General features: G+C 59.8%; 1 protein-coding gene across 1 annotated transcript in view; it reads left to right on the top strand.

The window, feature by feature from the left end:
- The first annotated feature begins 7,834 nt into the window (after nt 1–7,834).
- Slc9a3 (solute carrier family 9 member A3) overlaps nt 7,835–19,695 on the top strand; it is a 34,555-nt gene continuing 22,694 nt past the window's right edge. The window contains exon 1 of the mRNA XM_026381445.2: nt 7,835–8,042. Within this exon, the coding sequence (XP_026237230.1) occupies nt 7,835–8,042 (208 nt within the window). The remainder of the gene's footprint in view (nt 8,043–19,695) is intronic.

The raw sequence follows: 19,695 nt of genomic DNA, 5'->3' as shown, positions 1-19,695 counted from the left end.
TGTGCCAGCCCCTGCCCAGCCCTGTGGTTGGTGCCTGAGGACTCATCCTCATTTTACAGAGGGAGACTGGCGCTCCTTTGAACCCGCCACCCTGGCAGTGGTGCTCTGTTCCTCTGCCTCTGCTCCCAGAGCTGCATTTGACTTAGGGTGTTTCTAGGGTCTGACGACCATGGGCTGGGCTCTGGGGCCTCGGCTAGTACAGAGCCTGGTTCTGACCAGAGGGCTGCTGCTGGGCCTTGGCAGTGGACAGTGGGCCCTCCCAGGGCAAAAGGGCCAGGTTGTCTGGAGCCCCTGGGGGCCTAGGGCACCAGAGGAAGCAGGGGGCACCTGGTGATCACCCAAGTGTGAGGCTGTAGGGACACCTGCTGCTGCCAGGCTCCGTGTGGGCCAGGATCGGAACGCCACAGGGCAGAGAGGCCATGGGACGGCAGGAGTAGGGGCCTCCAGGGGGGTGGGGGCAGGTATCAGCCCCGCCAGCCACCCTTCCTCCTGTGGCCTCAGACGCTCCTCACAAGGGCCACCTCCCCTGCACTGATTGTGGACCGCTGGAGGCCCACGTGCACCTGTACCACACACAGGACCTAACAGTCCAGGCAAATATTTGCTCAAGGGAAGTGAATTATAAAAAGAATGCTGAGGGAAAATAACTGGTTGGAGAGGCGGAGAGAACAGTCAAGGACATCGCCGAGCAAGCCTGCTGCCCTCCGAGCCAGCCGCGCAGGAGCAGAACTCAGGTTCCCCTCGGGCAGGGGACACTGTGGCTGACAAGGAGGACAAGCCCCTGCTCCCGTGAAGAGGGAGAGGCCAGCTACATGGTCCAGATCTGGAGGGCCACAGTTTGCCATTTGTACATCATTAGTTAAGAATGATTAATAAAAGATAAAAATTGTCCGACCCAATAAGAAACAGAGTTACAGTTAAACAAAAGATACAAGTCGGTGGACAATTAAAGACTGAGATGATATACTTACATTAACAAAAAGATGGCTGGTGTGGGAATAATCCTGTCACAGTGAACTTTAGGCGAGAAATGGGAGAAGGAAAGGGGCATTCCGTGATGACAGGGGCAGGTCAGCCCAGGATTTGGCCACCTTGCATCCGTATACACTACGCAACTGAGAGAGCCAACAGCAGAATCAGGGGCTCCAAAGACGGACAAGACCCCACCCCGCAGAGGAAGGCTTAGCCTCTGTCACCGCCTCAGCAGGACACAGATGAATGACACAATCGACCAGCTTGGCCAAACGGCTCTGCCGGAGCCCCAGGCCCTGGGACGGCAGGATGCACACGCTCACCAAGACGCGGGGCAGATTCACCAAAATAGACCAGATTCCTGATCACAAGCAGATCCTTAAAAATAACAAAAGGACTGAAACCCTGCATCATGTGCTCTCTGGCCTCGATGGGACTATAAGTTCTCAGTAACAGGAAGACAATAGGATGATCTCCAAATATTTGGAAATAAAGCCATGATAAAGTAAAGCAACCCACTTCTGTGTGACCTATATGTCAGAGAGAAACCCCAATAGAAATCAGAAACATTTTGAGCTAAATAAGGGAAATACAGCACAAAAACCTCTGGGATGCACACAACTGACTGCCAAAGGGAAACCTACAGTTTATTGAACAAGTCACATGTTTAAGGAGAAATGCTGAAAATCAGTGACTCAAGCTTTCATTTCAAGAAGCTAGAAAAAGAACACCAAATAAAGGTAAAGAACATAGAGAAATAATAATGAATTTTGTGTAACAGGAGTCGGAAATAATGTGGAGGAAATCCATGTTAGGTAACAGGAAATCCAAACACCAAATCTGATTCCGCAAAAAGATGAATAAAGCTGATAAACATCTAGCAGTTGCTGGTCATTAAAGAGAAAAGAGCCCAGCATCCGTAGAATAAAGAGGGAGACATCATTGCAGGGGTTTACAGACATAAAAGGTACTGGAAGAATGTTTTGAAAAATACAATTATCAAATTAGACACACACAAAAAGTTTGAATAGTCTGATATTCATTAGTGAAATTAAGTCCATAACTTACAATCTTTCCAAGAACTTGGCCTCACTGGTTAATTCTCCTCTTTTGCGACATTCTTCTCTAAGAATATTATATTTTTGATGTTGTGTAAATAATATTTCCAAACTAACTTTCATTTTCTAAAAAGATCACAAACAAAATATAACTGACTTTGGAATGTTGATTTTGTAGCCAGAACCTTGCTTCTAAGACAGTGGCACCCTGCTTCAAGACAGGGACACTTTCTCAGGTAGTTCTGTCCTTATGGGAATGTCACAGAATGCTCTGGTACCAAACGTGACGGCTAGGAGGTCGCTATCAGAACCCAGCCCACAGATGAAGTTGGTAAGCCACACAAGGCTGTAACTTGTAATTCTTTTGAGACACGAATTTATTTATTTATTTATGGTGGGATGGGGGGGGGGGTTCACCAGGAGCACTTTACCACTAAGCTACATCCCCAGTGTATTTTTTTTTTTAAGAGAGAGAGAGAGAGAATTTTTTATTTTTTAGTTTTCGGGGGACACAACATCTTTGTTTGTATGTGGTGCTGAGGATCGAACCCGGGCCAAACGCATGCCAGGAGATTGTGCTACCGCTTGAGCCACATCCCCAGCCCCCCAGCGTATTTTTTTTTAATTTTGTTTTGAGACAGGGTCTTGCTGAGGTGCCCAGGCTGGATCTTGCAATCCTCCTGCTTCAGCCTCCAAATCTCTGGGATACTATTTATTTATTTTGCAGAGGATGGGGTGGAACCCAGGGCCTCCAGCAGCTAGGCGAGTGCTCTGCCACTGAGCTACACCCCCAGTGGGGGATTATCTCTGCTAACAATTATGGTCTGTTTCCTCCTTTGCAATTCTTACACTGGTGCTCCTTCTCTGGCTCAATGTGCTGGCTGGAACTTGGGGCTCCCTCTGCACAGCACCAACAGCAGGCACCACAGACGCTTCTGCTCTCAGTGAGAAAGAAACCTTCCTACAGTCATCAGTGACCAGTCCAGGTCACAGTACTTATCAGACCATGGAACTTGCTCCTGTTGTAAGTTTGCTAGCTGTCTTCCCCTCAATCTGTCAGTGATGACCTTTCCTGTCCTTCACACGACCTTCCTTCCTGGATCAGTTCGGTCAAGGGGGATTATCTCATCCATTACTGGAACCCTGTGGTGTCCTTGTGTCTATATCTCCGTTCATGAATGGCACAGGCCTAGTCCTTTCCCAATGTCGTTTGTCTAGGGGACGGTTGGTTGGTCACCCTGCCACCCAAGGCCAGTGGCGATGGGGATCTGGTGGGCTCTTAAGTCCCACAGGCCACACTGCAGCGCAGTTCCTCGTGGCTGGAGCCCAAGGACTGAGGTCCCGCCTCTGCCCTGAACGAAGCTGTGGCCTGAGGAGGGTCGCAGCCTCCCGCCTGCGGAGCCCCTTCCTGGAGGGGACGCAGCAGATGGGGGCCCAGCGAGGGACTGCGGAATTGCAGCTCTGGCGCTGGAGGATGAGGCTCGAGGCCAGTCCCTCCAGGAACGGGGTCCAGAATGGAGCGGAGGCAGAAACCCTGCGGGGCGCCGCGAGGGACGCCGCGGCCGCGGGAGCGGGAGGTGGGAGGAGTCTCCTGGGCGTCTCAGGAAGCTCAGTAGAATCATGGGGTCCTGTCGCGGAGGGGACCTTGGGATCCCCAAGGCCCGGAGGAGGGACAGGAGCAGTCCCTCAGGGTCGAGCGGCTGCGCCCTGTGGCGCGGGGCTTGGGCCAGGGCGGCGGCTGTGGTCGCGCTGGTGCCTGCAGAGCGCAGAGACCCCCGCCCCCGCCCCTCCTAGCAGCATGCCTCAACCTAGACCTCCAGCCCTGTCCCCTGTCCCCAGTCCGGGCTCTGGACCCCGCGCCGCGCCCCCGGTCCCGCCCCCGGCCCAGCCTGCTGCCCCAGTTTCCGGCCCGCGCGCCCCACCTGGAGGACTTGATCCAGGCGTTCTGCTCACCAAGCCGCGGTCCGGCGCGGGGCGAGTCGCCTGGAGCGCCCACATTATTGCTGCCGTCCGAGAGGCCGTCCCCAACTAGCTGCGCAGACCCCAGACCCAGTTACACGGTAGCGGCCAGGGTGCTGGGATCTGACTCCGATGCCCCCAGCCCACTCCACCGATTCCTGGAATCTGGGGCCAAACCACGCGTCCCCAAGGTGGTACCCACTCACAGTGGGAGAGGTAGGAACGTTGGAGGCAGGTTTAGGTAATGAGACCCCTGCCCACGTGAGTGCCCGCTGAACCACAAGGCAGCTCCCCAGCCCCTTCCTGTCCAACCTGGGTCTCAAGCAATGCCGATAGGCAGAGGTACCCTGGTGGGAATAATTTGTTTCTGAGAAATGCAGTTATATTGCAGCCATTACATAAGAAACGACAAATCTGTCCTTGATGGAGATATGGCTGTGGGAAGAGCAGCTGGGGCAGGGGGTGGGGGGGTCAGGTTGCTTGGAATAGTGTCCAAATGGCACCCAGTGGGTGCTCAGATAAACAGGAGAAGGGAGCACCCATCACAGCTGCCCAGTGTGATAAAATCTGTGCCTTTCCCTCCCTGAGAAGAGCTGGCCTGTGGCCACTGCAAGTCTAAAGGTGAACTCGTCGGGGTGAATGCATGTCCTTAAACTTGTTATGCTGAAAACTCACTTTCGTCTCTGTATTCTTAACAAAAGCATAACTAGGTTTCAAACCATTTGCCTCTTTATTCATAAGATGTTTTTCACAAACCATGCAAAAGAAATTCAATCAGAAAATGTGAGGGACTAGATGTCTCCCAATTGACTTTAAAGCTTGGATGCTTGTGCCAGTTAGGTAGATCTCAGTTCTTTTTGGACTGCTCTTCAGCATTGTTTCCACATTTCACTTTCGTGCATGGGCAAGGCCCCTCCACTGTGGGAAGAGAACCACAGGAGCTAGAGTGTAGGGTGGACGAGTGGGCGGCCATTAGATGGCATGGTGTGCTGCTGAGCTCCAGGGGGCGCTGTGCATACAGCTTGCCCATCAGGACACAGCTTACCTAAAATCATGGCCTGGTTAGAGAATAAGAGGCAATGGGGACAGACCCCCCCCCCCCATGGCCTCAGTCCAAGGAGGGGGTGAAAACACTATGCACACCCAGATTGACTTTTGCCTGTGAGGCAGGTGTCCTCACTCTCTTGCCCTTTGCAAGCACTGGGGCATGGGCAGCACATGGTGGGGGGGCTCCCAGCCACAGGTGCATCCCAAGTACCCCAGACCCCTGCCAAGCAGCCACACCACCTCAGAGGGTGGGAGCAGGGGCTGGCTGTCTCACCACCCTTCATGGAGCATCCCTTCCACTCGTCTCAAGTGGCCTGCCTGTGCCGTGGGCAGCACTCCCTCCCACGGACAGGAACACCGTCAGTGCTCACCTGCATTCTCACATCCACACAATAACACTCTGCTCTGCTGCCCTTTGAACTGCCTGGGGCTCACAGGAGGCAAGCTGCGGCCCTTAGGTCTGGCAGGATTGGGTGAACCCCCCAGGGCATGGCGACCAGAGCGGTATCAGACATCATGGCACATGCTGTTCTGGTGGGAATCTGGCCTTCTTGTGGACTACAGGGGCATACAAGAGGATGCCCCTGCTCCAGGTTCACCCAGCAGCCATGAAGGAGGGGTAGGAAGGCTGTCTGAGCTGGAGCTGTGCCTGCTCTCACCCAGTGGGTCTTTCTCTGGACAGGACTGGGATGAGGCTCGAAACAAGCAGGTTTGGAGTGGACATGAGCAACTCCTACATCCCCATGGCCAGTCACATACCGCAGTGCCCCAGTGCTGCATGCCAGATCCTGCCACACACGGCACCTAGCCACCCAGCCAAACCACCCAGTTGAGCAGGATGTGAATCCACGCTCTGCTACCTAGGCCTCCTCCCTGCAGCAGGAAATGGGAAAACCAACTCAGTGCTGGCCTCCTTGGGCTTCTTGGGAGCCCCAACTTGTGTTCAGATGCTAAAAGACACTACATGCCCTCTGTCCACCCATGTCCCTCCACCCATCTGTGCACCTGACTTTCATGATACTGCTACCACCAGGCACTGTTTCATGCCCCAGGTGCAGAGCTGAGCAGTTGAAGCCCCCTGTCATTGGGCAGGTACTTCATGGAGCAGTTGGCCCATCAACTGGCAGTCCAGCAGATGGACTTCAGGAAGAGGGCTGAGCTGATGAGGAGAGGGAAGAGGACAGTCTGATGGGTCAGGAATGGGACCTTGGAGCCAAGACCTCAGGGAGCTGAAGGGTGAGCATCTGGAGCACATGGAGGAGCCTTCTAGGTAGGGGTCCCAGAGAAGGGGCAGGGTCCACCTGGGAAGCTGGGGGGACATCACTGAGAGCTAGGGACAGATAGGGGCACTGGATCTGGGGAGAACTAGGGCTTTTCCTTTGAGTTGGAGGATTCCCATAAGGGACCAAAAGGGGCAGGTGAAGGGACCTCCAGGATGTGGCTGTGGCAGTGGGGTACCTGGTGGCTAGGCAGGTTTCATCCCTGTGGCAGGGGACCTGACGACATTGTAGAGGAGAAAGGGAGTTCCAGAGGCTCCAGTCCATGACCGGCTGGCTCAGCTGTTTCTGGGCCTGTGGTGAGGCAGAAAGAACTTCCCGGTAGAAGAACACAGCGAGCAAAGTGACTCATTTCTTGGAAGCTGGAGGTAGAGGGAGAGAGTCTGGGGACAAACACAGACCCCAAGGACGTGTCCCCAGGGGCCCAGTCCTTTCACAAGGTCCTCCCTCCTGCAGTTCCCACCACCTCTCAATAACGACGTCAATTCTGAATCCATCGTGGAGGTTAGAGCCTTCTGACCCGATCACTTCCCCACGAACGCTTTTGCTTTGGAAGCCAAGCTTCCAACACATGTGCCTTTGGGGGTCGCTTTACATCCGAACCGTAAGACTTGAGGACACTTGGGGAGGTGGAGCTCTGCCAGGCCCGAGGGAACCTGAGGTGCCTAGGACGCACTCCTGGATTGCAGTGCTGTCCTTGGGGAGTCAAGGGCAGATAAAGGACATCAGGTCCTCTTGCTGGAAGCCAGAGTGGCTCATACTCCTCTGAGCTCTGAGACCAGGGGGGTGTGGAGGGCAGGGGCAAAGGGACCTCAAGATCAGCCTCGGGGGTCAGGAAGCGGAGCCCTAGTTCCTGACAAGTTGTTCAGCCCTGTCTGGAGTGTGGGTTGGAGTCCCAGGCGGGACCCACAGCCAGGGTCCTCTTCCATTAAGGGTCTGCGCTGTCCCCGGCCTTGCCGATGTCACAGCAGCCAGGAGCCCAACGGTCACCGCAGAGGGGCGCTCTAGGCCTCAGAACTGCTGGGCCCACCCATCGGATAGAGTCCGTGGGGAGGTGGCCCATTCCGGCCAGCGCCCACTCAAAGACTCACAGCTGAGCCGGGAAGGGAGGGAGGCGGCCGCCCGGTTCGCGGCCGGCTCTGGGTTCATCCTTCCTGGCACGACCACTCTCAGGCGCCCTCCGGGTGGTGGGCTCCTAGCATAGCAGGCGGCACCCGGCGCGCTGGCCTGGGGCGGGGGTCCGGCTGCCCGATGGGCGTGCACAGGCCAGGCGGGCGTGCCGCGAGCCTGCGACTGTCAGCTCTCACGTGTGAGCAGCGGGGGCGGGAAGGCCCCGCCCTGGGGCGGGAGGGGGCCGTGGGATTAAAGGCCACCCGGGCGGGGACGGACTGCGCCGGCACCCAGAGCACTCTGAGCTCTGTGCGCTGCCCGCTGCCCCAGAGCGCGCGTCCGACGGAGCGGAGCGCAGCAGGGACTTACCTCAATATGCGCATCAGAACCCGGCACTGAGGAGCCGCGGTGATGTGGCTGCGCGAGTCCCCGGGCCCCTTCTGGGGACCGCTGCTGGCGCTGGTGCTGACGCTGGGCGGACTGCCAAGAGTCAGGGGCTTCGAGGAGGAGCCAAGCAGCGCGAGCCAGGAATTCCAGGTAGTCACCTTCAAATGGCATCACGTCCAGGACCCGTACATCATCGCGCTCTGGATTCTCGTGGCCAGCTTAGCCAAAATTGGTAAGTGGCTGGGGGCCTAATGGGTCGCATCTCCCACCATGGCAGCACCCCACACCCCATGCTCCTGTGGAGCCTGCCGGGCGGGAGGGACAGAGCCCAACTGCCTTCACCTTCGCCTTTCCTCCCGTCTCTGGGGAAGGGTGTGGGGATCCCAGGAGCCCAGTGGCACGTGGCTGGTAGTCGGCAGGCTGCTGAGTCCCACAGATGAGCCTCGAGCCTCTGGACCGCCACCCTGGCCGCGTGGCCCTGGATGGTCCTGGCCGCGCCTGTCTGTGCGCTCAGCTGCCCTCTGGGTACAGGTCTGAGCTTGACATCTGCCCAAATGCACTTGTAGACACAGGGGCTGCTTGGTTCCTTGCTGCTTTTCAGTGCTTGGATGGGAAGGTCCTTGCAGTCTGCCCTGGAGTGAGGTTTGCTTCCACATCAGAAGGGAAAAAAGATGCTCCCCAAAACGAAACCCAGTGAAATCCCTTCACCTGAGCAGTTTCCCAGGACTCTTGACCTTCCGTCTTGCTCTTGTCTTAATTGGCCCAGTGAGTTAGGAATGTGGGGATCCCAGGCGACTCCTGGGCAAGGTGAGAGGAAGGTCAGCTCTCCTGGGAGCTGAGGGAGATCAAAGTTTCCGTGTCTTCCTGAAGGGGAGGGTCTTCCTGGACGGCAGTGGCCTGGGAGACTTCAAGGTGGAGCCTGGGGGGTGGCAGGACCTGGGTGGGGGCCAAGAGAAACAAGGCCAGATGCTGCTGCTCATCCAGGGAGGTCTCCACGGAGCTCCTACAGTGGGGAGGGGCAGGGAGCCCCCAGCCACCCTCCCCGGGCTCAGTGGGACAGGAGAGGGGTGGGCTGGGAGAGCAAGTTAGAGGACAGGGGCTGGGTGGGCCTGTCTCCTGAAGCTGGCTGGAGCCCAATGGTCACTGCAGAGGACTGCCTGAGTTCTGTCCTGAGTGGCCAGTGGCCCCTGCCCGCTGACCCATTTCATCTCTGTCCTGTCCCCGAAAGCTCTCTGGGAGCTTCTGCCACCTCACTGATCCCCAGGAGCCTGCTCTCCCTCCTCTGGCTGCCTGGTCCCTTGCTCAGTCTGTCCCCTGGGCTCTCAGGTCAGCATGTGGGCTTGGCTGTGGAGCGTGAACAACACTGCCTGCCTCCTAAGGCCGCTCAGACCGGAAGGACCAGCTCCTCCTGGGTACCAGAAACCCTTCGGGGGGCTCCCACTGCTCCTGCCTGGACTGCAGTTGCCCGGGGGTGTAAGTGAGCATGCACCCTCTGTGCTCCTGGGGCACCCCGATAGCCCTGGTATCAATTCAGAGCCTGGGCACCAGCCAGCTGGTCAGCTGTGCTCTGCTCTGGGAGGCCAGTGGGCAGGCACACTGACCAGGGTTCTGCTGGCCTTGAGTGTGTTATTTGTCAGGAAGCACCCAACCCTGAAGCTTTTCCAGTCACTAAGAAGGGTCCTGAGAGGGTGTCCATGAGGGCAGGAGGGTAGGCAGTCAGCAGCTCCTTAGAGGGCGGTGGCCCGGCTGGGTGCCTGCCATTTGAAAGGGTCCACCAGTTAATCCAGCACTGTCAGTCCCCACTTGAGGGGTGACAGCCAAGCAGGGGTGGGGGTGTTAGGGCCTTGGTCCAAGACAACAGGCCAGGACCCCTGGCATGGATCGAGCCCCCTTGGGATGCCCTCTGCTATGGGCAGGGGTCAGAGCCTACTCCCACCCACACAGCTGCCCATTCTGTATCTGGAGGCTGTGTTCTGGGTCCCACCCAGGAACGGGCAGTCCTGCAGAAGGAGCTGGGCCCACCAGCCTGGCCTTTCCTATCCCACTCACCCATCCCTAACTCCTGGAATATGCTGCCTAGGTCCCCAAGGCTCCTGTAGTTCAGCGTGGCCCTTGGTGACCCCAGACCCTTACTCCCCTTGGTCCCCTACCCATCCCCAGCTTCCCTCCCTCTGCTGGCTGCCCCTGCTCAAGCCTGCAGATGTCAGCTCCCAGGGCCCTCTCCCTGCACCTCACTGTGTGTCACACCTCCAGGTGCCCTGGGCCAGGGGACGCCCCTCCAGGGGGGTTTCTCAAGTGCGGCTGCCTACCAGGCCTCCCAGCATAGACATCTCCCCACAGCTCAGCCTCCACAGGCCCTGGTTGGTCCTCCAACACTCTTCAGAACCAGAGCGCACGCTTACCCTGACGTGACAGATGAGATAGGGCCACAGTGGAGCGTCCCCCAGCCCCAGGTCAGACCCACTGTCTCTGGACTCCACCCAGCTCCACCCACCCTCTGCAGCTCCCCTCCCCCCAACAACCCATTGTCCACCGAGGCCAGCACGGGAGAAAGAGGATGCAGCACCGCCCAGCATCTAGCCTTGGGAGCCACCTTGGGGGCAGGGACACCCCCAGCCCCGCCTCATGGCTCCTCCCTCCCCCGTGGACTCTGGACCTGCTCAGATCCCTGCTGACCCCAATCTGCCCCCTCAGAAGCCTCCCAGACCCCTCCCTGTCCAGGCGACCTCAGATGCCTCCCTCCACCTGCCCTGGCACTGACACAGGGGCTCAGAGACCCAGAGAAAAGGGGACCGTTCCCGACTCCAGCAGCCCCCACCAGGGCCAGAACAGAGTTCTTCGGACCAGGCCCATGCCCTGTTTAAGATGGTCCAGAGTAGTTCACCCTCAGCCTTCGAGGGAGGAAGGGATGCTCTAGGTGGCCTCCCAGGCCTTTGGGTCCCTGAGTGTCCCCGACTCTCGTGCCCAGCCTGGCCGTTAAGATGCAAGGGAGCTGGGGAGGTTGGCCAGGGGCCTGGGACACAGGCAGTGTCTGAGCAGGCCCCCGAGGCCAGGAGTCTGCCCAGAGCACGGCTAGGCAGGCTGGAGGATCCCACCTGTGGGGGGCAGTGACCGGAGGTCAGTTTGCCCTGGGGCATGACAGACTCCTCCCTCTGGCCATCCTGAACACCCACCATGAGCTCCCCATGGGGGTCCCCTGCAGCAAGCACACATGGTCATCTGTCCTCGTCCCATGCTGTCAAAGGCCAGATGCCCTGGTCCAGGCCTGGTCTCCTCTAGACTCCTTCCCGGCCCCCTTGGTGCTGAAGTCCCTGAGGGCAGGCCCCGGGCAGTGCTGGGGTGGTGCCCACCTGGGGTGGGTCCAGGCAGCTTCAGGAGCCGGGGCAGGCTGTCCTGGAGGAAGAGGGAGGCTGAGCTGGGGAAGCCACCCAGCTGCAGTGCAGGCCTGGGAGGACTTTGGTCTCTGTCGGGGCCGTGCCGAGGGGCGGAACTCTGGCCTGGGCTCCGACCACTACTCTGGCTGTAGGACAGAAAATGGCCCAGGGCAGCGTCCAGCTCTCAGGCTGCCAGGTGAGGTGCAGCTCCTGGGCTGAGGTCCACTTACTGAGCAGCTGCCTGAGGGCCGGGGTCGGGAGGTGGTGGTGGTGGTGGGACAGGAGCAGGCAGGCCGGCCATCTTCAGGGAAGCTGTGCCCCCAGGAGAGGCACCTCACCCCTGGGCCCCAGGACAGAGCTGGCGCTGGGCGGCGGCCATCCTGCCCACGCACCCTGGCCCATCTCATCATCCGTGAGGTCCTTACAGGCTCTGGGGAGGGTCACGGCCCTGGGTTGACAGGGGAGAGGGTAACCTGATGGTGTCAGGGCCCACAGACCTGGAGGAGGCTGTGTCTCTGTGCCCGGTTCTGTGTGGCCCTGCTGCTCCCCGGGTGTCACACCAGTGGGAGACGGGCCTTGACTTTCCCCAGGTGCTGGTTGCCTTTCCAGATCCAGAGCTCTGGTCCCCAGGTCCCCTGTTCCTGGCCCTCAAATCTTGGTCACCCCCAAGGGACCACCTGCTTGTCCTGTTTGGGTGGGGCACCAGCAGGTCATTGTCACTATGCTCTCTGGTCCCTCCCAGACTTTGGGGTGGGGGCTCAGCCACCCTCTATTGTCTTGTCCAGGGTGCTCGGGGAAGCCTGTGCCACTGGGGTGACTTGTCTGAACCCCTGCCTGGTGCATGGGTTCCTTCCAGAAACAGCTGTCCACCGCCCTGGTGTGCGCCACTCCTGTCCCCTGTGGAGTCACGTTTGCCTTCTAGGGTGAAACACTGGGCTCAAGACTGATTCTCAGGAGCCCCTGCAACAGGCCAGCAAGGTACCAGCTCTGTCCCACCATCTTGTCCAGAGCCTGGCTCACTCACTCCTCTGCTGCTGAGTTCCTGGGATTCTCCTTGAAGGAACGCAGGACAGGACCTGGGAAAGGGTGACCTAGGAGGGCCATGGTAAACGGCAGGAGCCCCAGCCCTCCTAGGAGAGGATGAGTCAGTGGGCCCCAGTGGACCCAGTTCCAACAGGAGGGTTGGCCCCACAGTTTGTATGAAGGACCACTCACCAGAAGCCCAGGACCCAGGACTCCTGCAGTCTACCCAGGAGTGCTGGAGGCCTGGTGTTCAGAGGCTGCCCTGGGAGAGTTCCTGAGCAGAGAGACAAAGTCTGGGCAGGCCGACAGCGTCCAGGGCCAGGGAGGAGCTGGCAGTGCTTCCTGCCCACAAGAGTGACCTGTCCTCCACTTGATGGTTTTCTGAAGGGAAAGGTCTTTCAGGGAGCCCAGACCCAGAGCCCACCCTGAGGCCCCTGCACTGTGCACACCCACCAGGAGCCAGGATGTTGTGCGTCTCTGGGCTGTGCCATCCCAGCCCCCACGGCCTCTGCTTCACTCAGGTGATGGGGTCATGGCGTGTGAGGGGCTCCGTTCCAGCCCTGTGTGCTGAAGGCCGTGCTGCCCCCAGGTGCAGGGACTCTCACCGCAGGCCGGGGTGCGCTGAGGGTGGAGGCTGCCGTCTGGGTCCTGCCTCCGAGGGCTGGCTGAGTCCCACTGGGGTCTCGGTGTCAGATGACCAGGTGCCAGTCAGAGGCCAGGGGTGTCCCGGTGCCGAGCCTCAGCACCGGGTCCTGGGCGGCCCTGTCTCACAGCTGGGCTGGGCAGGCCGTTTCCCAGTCCCGCCTGCCCTGGCTGTGTCTGACTGTGTGGGCCACCGAGGTCCCTGCCCACCGGGTGGGACACCTCAGGGCCACTGGTGTCTCTGGCATGAGGAGCTGAGCAGACCCGTCTGCCCAGCCTGGCCTGCAGCTCGGCCTCCTGGCCTGGTCCCCATGACTTCCTGGCCCTCTGGCCTCCATCCTGCCTCCCTTCAGCCTCCTCTCTTTCGCTCTTCCTCAAACCTGAGTCTTCTCTCCTGGGGCCTCTCGCCAGGAGCAGGGATCTGGCCAGTGCTGGGGAGCCCAGGGCCCTTGGCAGCCCCTCCCTGCCTGGCCCCACCTTGTGGGGAGTCAGGAATTCAGGGTCAGAGGCCGGGAAGGCAGGTGCACCCTTAACGAGGGGCCAGAGGAAGCCAGGTGCTGGCAGCCCCCAGCCCAGCTGGCCTGGCCCCCTGGCCTCCACCCTCAAGTCCACTGGCATCCAGCCTCCCTGCTGCCCCATGGCTTCTGAGCTCAGAGCCCCCAGCCCTCCAGCGCCCGGGAGTCCTTCCCCAGCTCCGGAGCTCTCGGCGGCACCAGGCCAGGCCACACAGGAGGGCGGGATTGTTTGGCTGCGGCTGCCTGGTGCTGGCACCTGCCTGTGCCCAGTGGCCGCCTGCAGACCTGCAAATTCAGGGACCTGTGTAGAGAGGCATCGCAGGAGGGGACGGATGTGCGAGTGAGGGGACAGCTACCCGGGGGCAGGAATGTGTGTGTGGCGGGGAGCAAATGTTGGTCTCCCACAGACCCCTGCACACTGGACCCAGGAAGGGGCTCCCAAAGCACCTTTGCCAAATTCTTCTCCAAACTGCCACAAAGCGCCCTGTGGCTGCACACCAGGCGAACACCCTTGCAGGCACCAGCTGCCCAGGAGCCACCAGCCCCATCTGCAGCGGAGTCCCCAGGAAGGGCGCATCCCCAGCTTCAGCTGGGAGCCCACAGGGGCTCCCCCTGGGGAGGCCAGGTACCTGGGGAAGCTGTGACCCCACAGGAGCTGAGGTCGGTGGCCTCCTTGGTTCTGTCTCTGGAGACCCAGACTCCAAGGCACATCCTGAGCAGGTCCCACCAGGTGCTGGGACAGAGTGAATCCAGGCCCAGGCAGCAGCGCCCCGCCCAGCACTGATGGGATTTGCCTGTGGATGCACAAGAGGTCCTGCACCCAGCCAGGCCCAGTGTGCTGCTGTCCCTGGGTCAGGAGGCAGCCTCTGTGAGGACGCAGCACTGGCCAGGAAGAGGGGTCAGTGGCCAGTGAGTACAGCAGAGAGAAGGGGGCAGGGTCAGAGAGAGGGGTGGGGCAGGGGACACCCTGTTGTAGGGCACCTGGCCATCCTGGCTGTGGCTGGGCCAGGGAAATGCTATAGTGGTCATCCACTGTCCTGGGAGACAGCCTGGGCTGAAGTCCGAGCTCAGCCACCCGGGCCTTTTCTTGGGGGCAGCTGTGCTGTCACTGAATGTCACTTGCCTAACTATTGGGGATAGTCACATGCTGGCAGGCTGAGGGTTCAGAGTGGCAGAGTGGCAGGTGGGATGCTCATTGTGAGGGTCCTCAGAAGAGGGAATGGGCCAAGCAGAGGGACTGAGGGAGGAGGGCCAGGAGGACACAGAAGGGGGACAGGTGGCAGATTAATTCAGGGAACGATGGAGCAGGGCTACTGGGGCTGGTGGCCGGCGGTGGGGACTTCAGTGCAGGCTGAAGGGAGTGGACTTTGCCCCAGGGCCAGATGAGCCAAGTCAGCCCCGGGGCCCCCAGAGAAAGTTCTGCCTCGGGGAAGGACATGGCCAGGAGCCAGCCAGGTGGCTGCCAGGAGGGCTCCTGGGGTCTTTGTGGGAACCAGCCCAGCTTGGGCCACCAGCCCCAGCTCTGGGAGCTGCTTGGGAAGGGCACAGCAGTGTCCCTTTGAGGACCCAGGGGAGGCAGCAGAAGTGGGGGTGGCAGGCTGTCTCCCCTGACACCAGATGAGGAACCTGCTGAATTCACCACCTGCAGAGCCGAGGTACCAAAGTCCAACCGGTTTTGAGTTCTCAGGAAGGGAAGGCTGGGAGGTTGGAAGGCCTGGTTTCTGGAGCTGTGGAAACAAAGGGCAGCTCCCGGGGGAAGCGTCCTGAGAGCTCCGGGGTGTTGGGGGGTGGATGCAGGATCTGCAGCTGCACCCCTGCGCGGAGGGGTGGCACGGTCCCTGAGGACAGGGCCCTGGGGCACCAGGTCCAAGCTCAGCCTCCACCTGCTCCTCCCGGGCCGCTGGCCAGATGGTGATGGGCCACTCTCTTGGAGGCCCTGCAGTGAGCACACCACCCGGGATGGGGAGCGTGACCTGGTGGAAGTGGGGAGGGCGCAGCCTGGTGTGGGCCAGGCGGGAGCCCAGGAGGTCTGGGAGCAGGTCTGCCCACCTGAGTTCTGCTCCGTCCTGCATTGTGGCGTTGGTGGGGCTGTGTGGGTGCAGCAGGGCTGGGTCCCGCTGGAGAGCCAGGAGGCAGCTGGGAATGTGCCATGGTGTGGGGCCCATCTGACACCAGCATCAAGGCACAGGGCTGGGCTGGGGCTGCCTTCGGGGGAGGTTCCTGTACTCAGAGGGATGTGCAGTCCCCAGCATGGGGGGGTGTCAGGAGGTGGCCCCCTTGGAGCTGGAGGAGAGGGTGCCCAGGCTCAGGACGCTTCTCTGCCACTCCAGTTCACTACGGCCCCCAGCAGCTGACTTCTTGGGCTGGCCCTCCCCGCTGCCCAGCACGCACATCTTGTCTGTGTCCAGTCCCCCCTGCTGTCCGGCTGTTGGCAGTGTGCACACCCAAGCCCTGCTCTTCCAGTTCTATCACCGGGGAAGCCTCCCAGGCACCAGCACCCTTTTCCTCCTGTTACTCCCCAGTCAGTGAAAAGTGGGGCTTCCCTTGGCTCTCATCCTGGTGGCATCTGAGGTCAGTGCCATGGGGTCACAGCAGACAGCTGACCTGGCCTGAAGTCCCAGACTCGGAGGCCGCTCAGCCCAGGTGAGCAGTAGCAGGAGTGCCAGGCTCCGCCCTCCACTCTGAATCCCTAGGCCTGATCCAGTGTCCCTCGCCTGGCTGTCACAACTCACCCCCAGGGTGGCCTCTGTGACACTGCTTAGACATCATAGACTTGGTTTTTTAGTAAAGTTTCAGACTTAGAGAGTGGTGGATCAGAGAGTAGAGTCCCATGCCCCCTCCCAAGGCCAGCCCCTGCCCCTGTGGGCAGGATGTGCCCTGGAGAGCGCCTGGGCACCACCACGCTGCTCTGATGTGATCACCCTGGACAGAGCTGCAAGGCCCGGCGTCCCCAGCGCAGGACCTCACGGAGCCCTGAAAGGCCCTGCGCCTGCCCAGCCCCTGGCCACCGCTCCCTCTCTCCCCTCTGAGCTTGGCCTTTCCAGAAAGTCACCAGGTGCAGCCCCCAGGGAGGCCCCCCCAGGTGGTAACGTGCCCTGCAGGTTCCTCTGTGGCTCCGTGTGGCCCCACGGCACCTGCTTCTCTGTGCTGGGTACTGCCCCTCTGTGGGGCCCAGGGCTTGTGTCACTCCCCCACCGCGAGGTCTGGTGGTTCCAAGTCTGGCACCTGTGAGTGAAGCTGCCACAAGCCCTGTGTGCAGGTTCTGCACGGCATGTTTTCAGCTCCTCCGGGTCCAGGGTAGGAGGTGTTGCGCTTCCTAAGAAGCACACCATCCTGCAGAGTGGCCACACCACAGGTCTCTTCAGCACTGGGTGTCCTGTGCTCTGGCCACTGCGACAGGTGTGAGTGCACCTGGTTTTAAGGTGCGGGTGCCAGCCAACCCGAGGCGTGCAGTGCCGTTCCACACTGGGTGTGCCCTCTGGTACCTCGTGAGGAGTCGGTTCCAGTGTCTGACCCGTGTTCTGACAGAGTTGGCCGCCTGCTCCCTGAGTTTTCACAGCTCTTTGTGTATTTTGGATCTGAGCCTCTATAGGTATTTTGCATGTATTTTTTCCAATTCTGGATGGTTTTCACCCCCCCATTTTATCTATCTATTCATTGTTGCTGGGATTAAACCCAGGGTCATATCACTGAGCAATACCCCAGCCCTTTTTATCCTTTGAGACAGGTTAGGGTTCACTGCCCAGGCCGGTCTTGAACGCGAGATCTTCCGCCTCAGCCTCCGTGTCGCTGGGATCGCAGGCGTGGTCGCCACACCATGTATTTTCATTCTCTTAATAGTGACTTTGTAGAACAAAACTTTTTAGTTTGAAGAAGTCCAATTTGTTGTTTTTTCTTTTCTGACTTAGGTTTTGGGGTTATGTCTGGAAGCAGACCCACAGTCATCCAGATTCTCCTCCATGTGCCCTCGAGAAGCTTTGCAGTTTTACATGCAGTCTGGGTCCATGCAGAGCTGCTCTGTGGACACCGGGTGGCTGTGCACACATGGGCACGTGTGCTGTCTGGCTGACCAGTGCCATTGTTGGGACGACTCCTGATCTCCGTCTCCCAGCTCCTGTGGCAGCCAGAGAGCTGCAAGTAGGCAGCCCGCGCCTAGGCGCCCAGCGCTGTTCTGTGGACCTGCCGTCTGGGCTCTGGCCTCGGCCTGACGGTGGTGGTGGGTGGAAATCTCCATCCTCTGCTGGGCTCCTCTCCTGCAATATCCTCTGCCTTTTGCCTCTCTGTACATGTTCAGAATCAGTTTGTTGGCATCACGAGACATGTTTCTGGGGTTGGGAGGGTGCGCTGAAGCAGTGCCCAGCAGCAAGTCGTGGTCACAGCTAGTGTGGAGACTGGGATCCGTGAACATGGACCACCTCTCATTGGTCCTTCAGTCTGCTGCGTCAGAGTGTGGTACTTCTGTCTCCACGTGGTGCATGTTTGGTCAGGTTCTGCTCTGGTGTGTGTGTGTGTGCATGCCTGCTGAGGTGGGGTGCTTCAGATTCAGACCCTGAGCTCCTTGCCAGGCGGAGGAAATCCATTGACTCTGTGCATCAACCTTGCCTTCTGCAACCAGCTACACTCACTCCGAAGTCTTGTAGTTCGCGGGGCCTTTCCACATGGGCATCCTGTCGACCGTGAGCAGGGTCTCCTGCCCCTGCCCTGAAGGCCAGGGGGTCTAAGAGCTCTTAGGGGCCCAGGCTTCTGCTGATGCCTGCTGGATAGTAAGATGTGGCCAGGGTCCCCCATTCACCCTGGTGAGCAAATGACCCTTCATTTTGAGTTTTGATGTGAGCTTGTGCTGATGGTGGCACCTGCAGACATGAAGGGACCTGCCCAGGGAAGACACAGGAAGACCTGAGGGCAGTAAGTGAGGGCCCAGATACAGGACAGTGGGAACCAGAGGACGGCACCTGCTGCAGGTGAGGCCTCCTCCCTCCCCCAAACCTGCGCCTTTCCTCACCCCTTGCCTCGTGCTGATGGGTCCCACTGGACTGCTGACCTTGGATTTCCAGAAATGAGCTCAGAGCCTTCTGACTGGGCTTTTTCTGGTCAGCATCTGTCCCCAGACCAGGGGACACTGTTGCCCCTCTGGGTTCCGGGCGGAGTCTCCCTGCCCCACGGCAGGGTCCACTGTCCCAGCGCTGTGGCGGGGCCTGACTTCCTCGCCCCGGGCTGCCTCCAGGAGCACCCTGGGCATGTCTCCCACCGGCGTCTCTTCCCGCCAGCCACAGGCCCCACACGGTCGCCTCCTCTCAGGCTTTATTTCTTGATCTTTTCCCTTTACTGGCTGAGAAAATGTCTTGACTTCATGGTTTAACGGCGGTTGGCTCTGCCCTGGTGGCAGGGCGCTGGGGCCTGGGAGTCTCGGATGCGCTTCCCGTCCAGGACCTGCCTCTTCTCCCAGCGGATGGCGTTGCTGCCTGAGTGTGGGTCCCTGCGCCCCCGTTCTCAAGTGCGGTGTCTGCTTCTCACGATGGCCCAGGATCTCCCGGGTCAGACCCTGGGCTGGGCTGTGTGCTGGGGCACGTGGGGACCTGGGCACAGGGCTGCGTGGCTGAGGTGACTGGGTCTTTAGCTCCCTCCTTCCTGGAGACTCAGCAAAAGTCTGCAGGTAAAGCCAGCGAAGGAGCCCTCTCCCCAGACAGCCAGGCCACAGGCCCTGGGGGATCTTGTCTTCTTCAAGCCGAGATAATCATCTTGGAGGAAACCAGGTCCGAAAGATAAAACTTCCTGCTCGCAAGTGGCCTGGCCCGTCCTGGGAACAGAGAGCCCTCGTGTGCAGGGACCGTGACTTCTGGCTCCACAGATGGGGGCTGTCTGTCCCTGGGGTGTCAGCTTGCCCTAGGGAACCCCAGAGGGGGGCATGGCCCAGCCATGGGCCGTGAGCAAGGCCTGGGCTCAGGCGGAAGGTCCACGCAGGGCCCAGCAGTCCCTTCATGCCTCAGCCCAGCGTCCCGAGATTGGCCCTTGTGGATGGGCCTCTGGGCCTCTGAGTGGCACTTCCACCCTCAGAGCCCTTTGAACTCCTGCCCTGCCACACAGACACCAAGCCCATCACCCCGGCCGGTGCCTTGGTGCACGCCGGTCGTCCCAGCAACCTGGGAGCTGAGGCAGGAGGACCCAGCTCAGGTCAACCTCAGCCACCTAGCATATCCTCGTGTCAAAAATAGAGAGGGCTGGGGGTGCTGCTCAGTGACAGAGTGCCCTGGCCCAATCCCTGGAAAAAAGTGGTGCCCATCCTTTCCGGGAAGCAGCTGATGACAAAGTCCTGGCTTCGGGGACTGGTGGG

This window comes from Urocitellus parryii, chromosome 1 (genome assembly GCF_045843805.1).
Source record: "Urocitellus parryii isolate mUroPar1 chromosome 1, mUroPar1.hap1, whole genome shotgun sequence".
Lineage (NCBI taxonomy): Eukaryota > Metazoa > Chordata > Mammalia > Rodentia > Sciuridae > Urocitellus > Urocitellus parryii.
The sequence above is the reverse complement of the archived record's forward strand: the minus strand, read 5'-3'. Positions and strand labels throughout refer to the sequence as shown.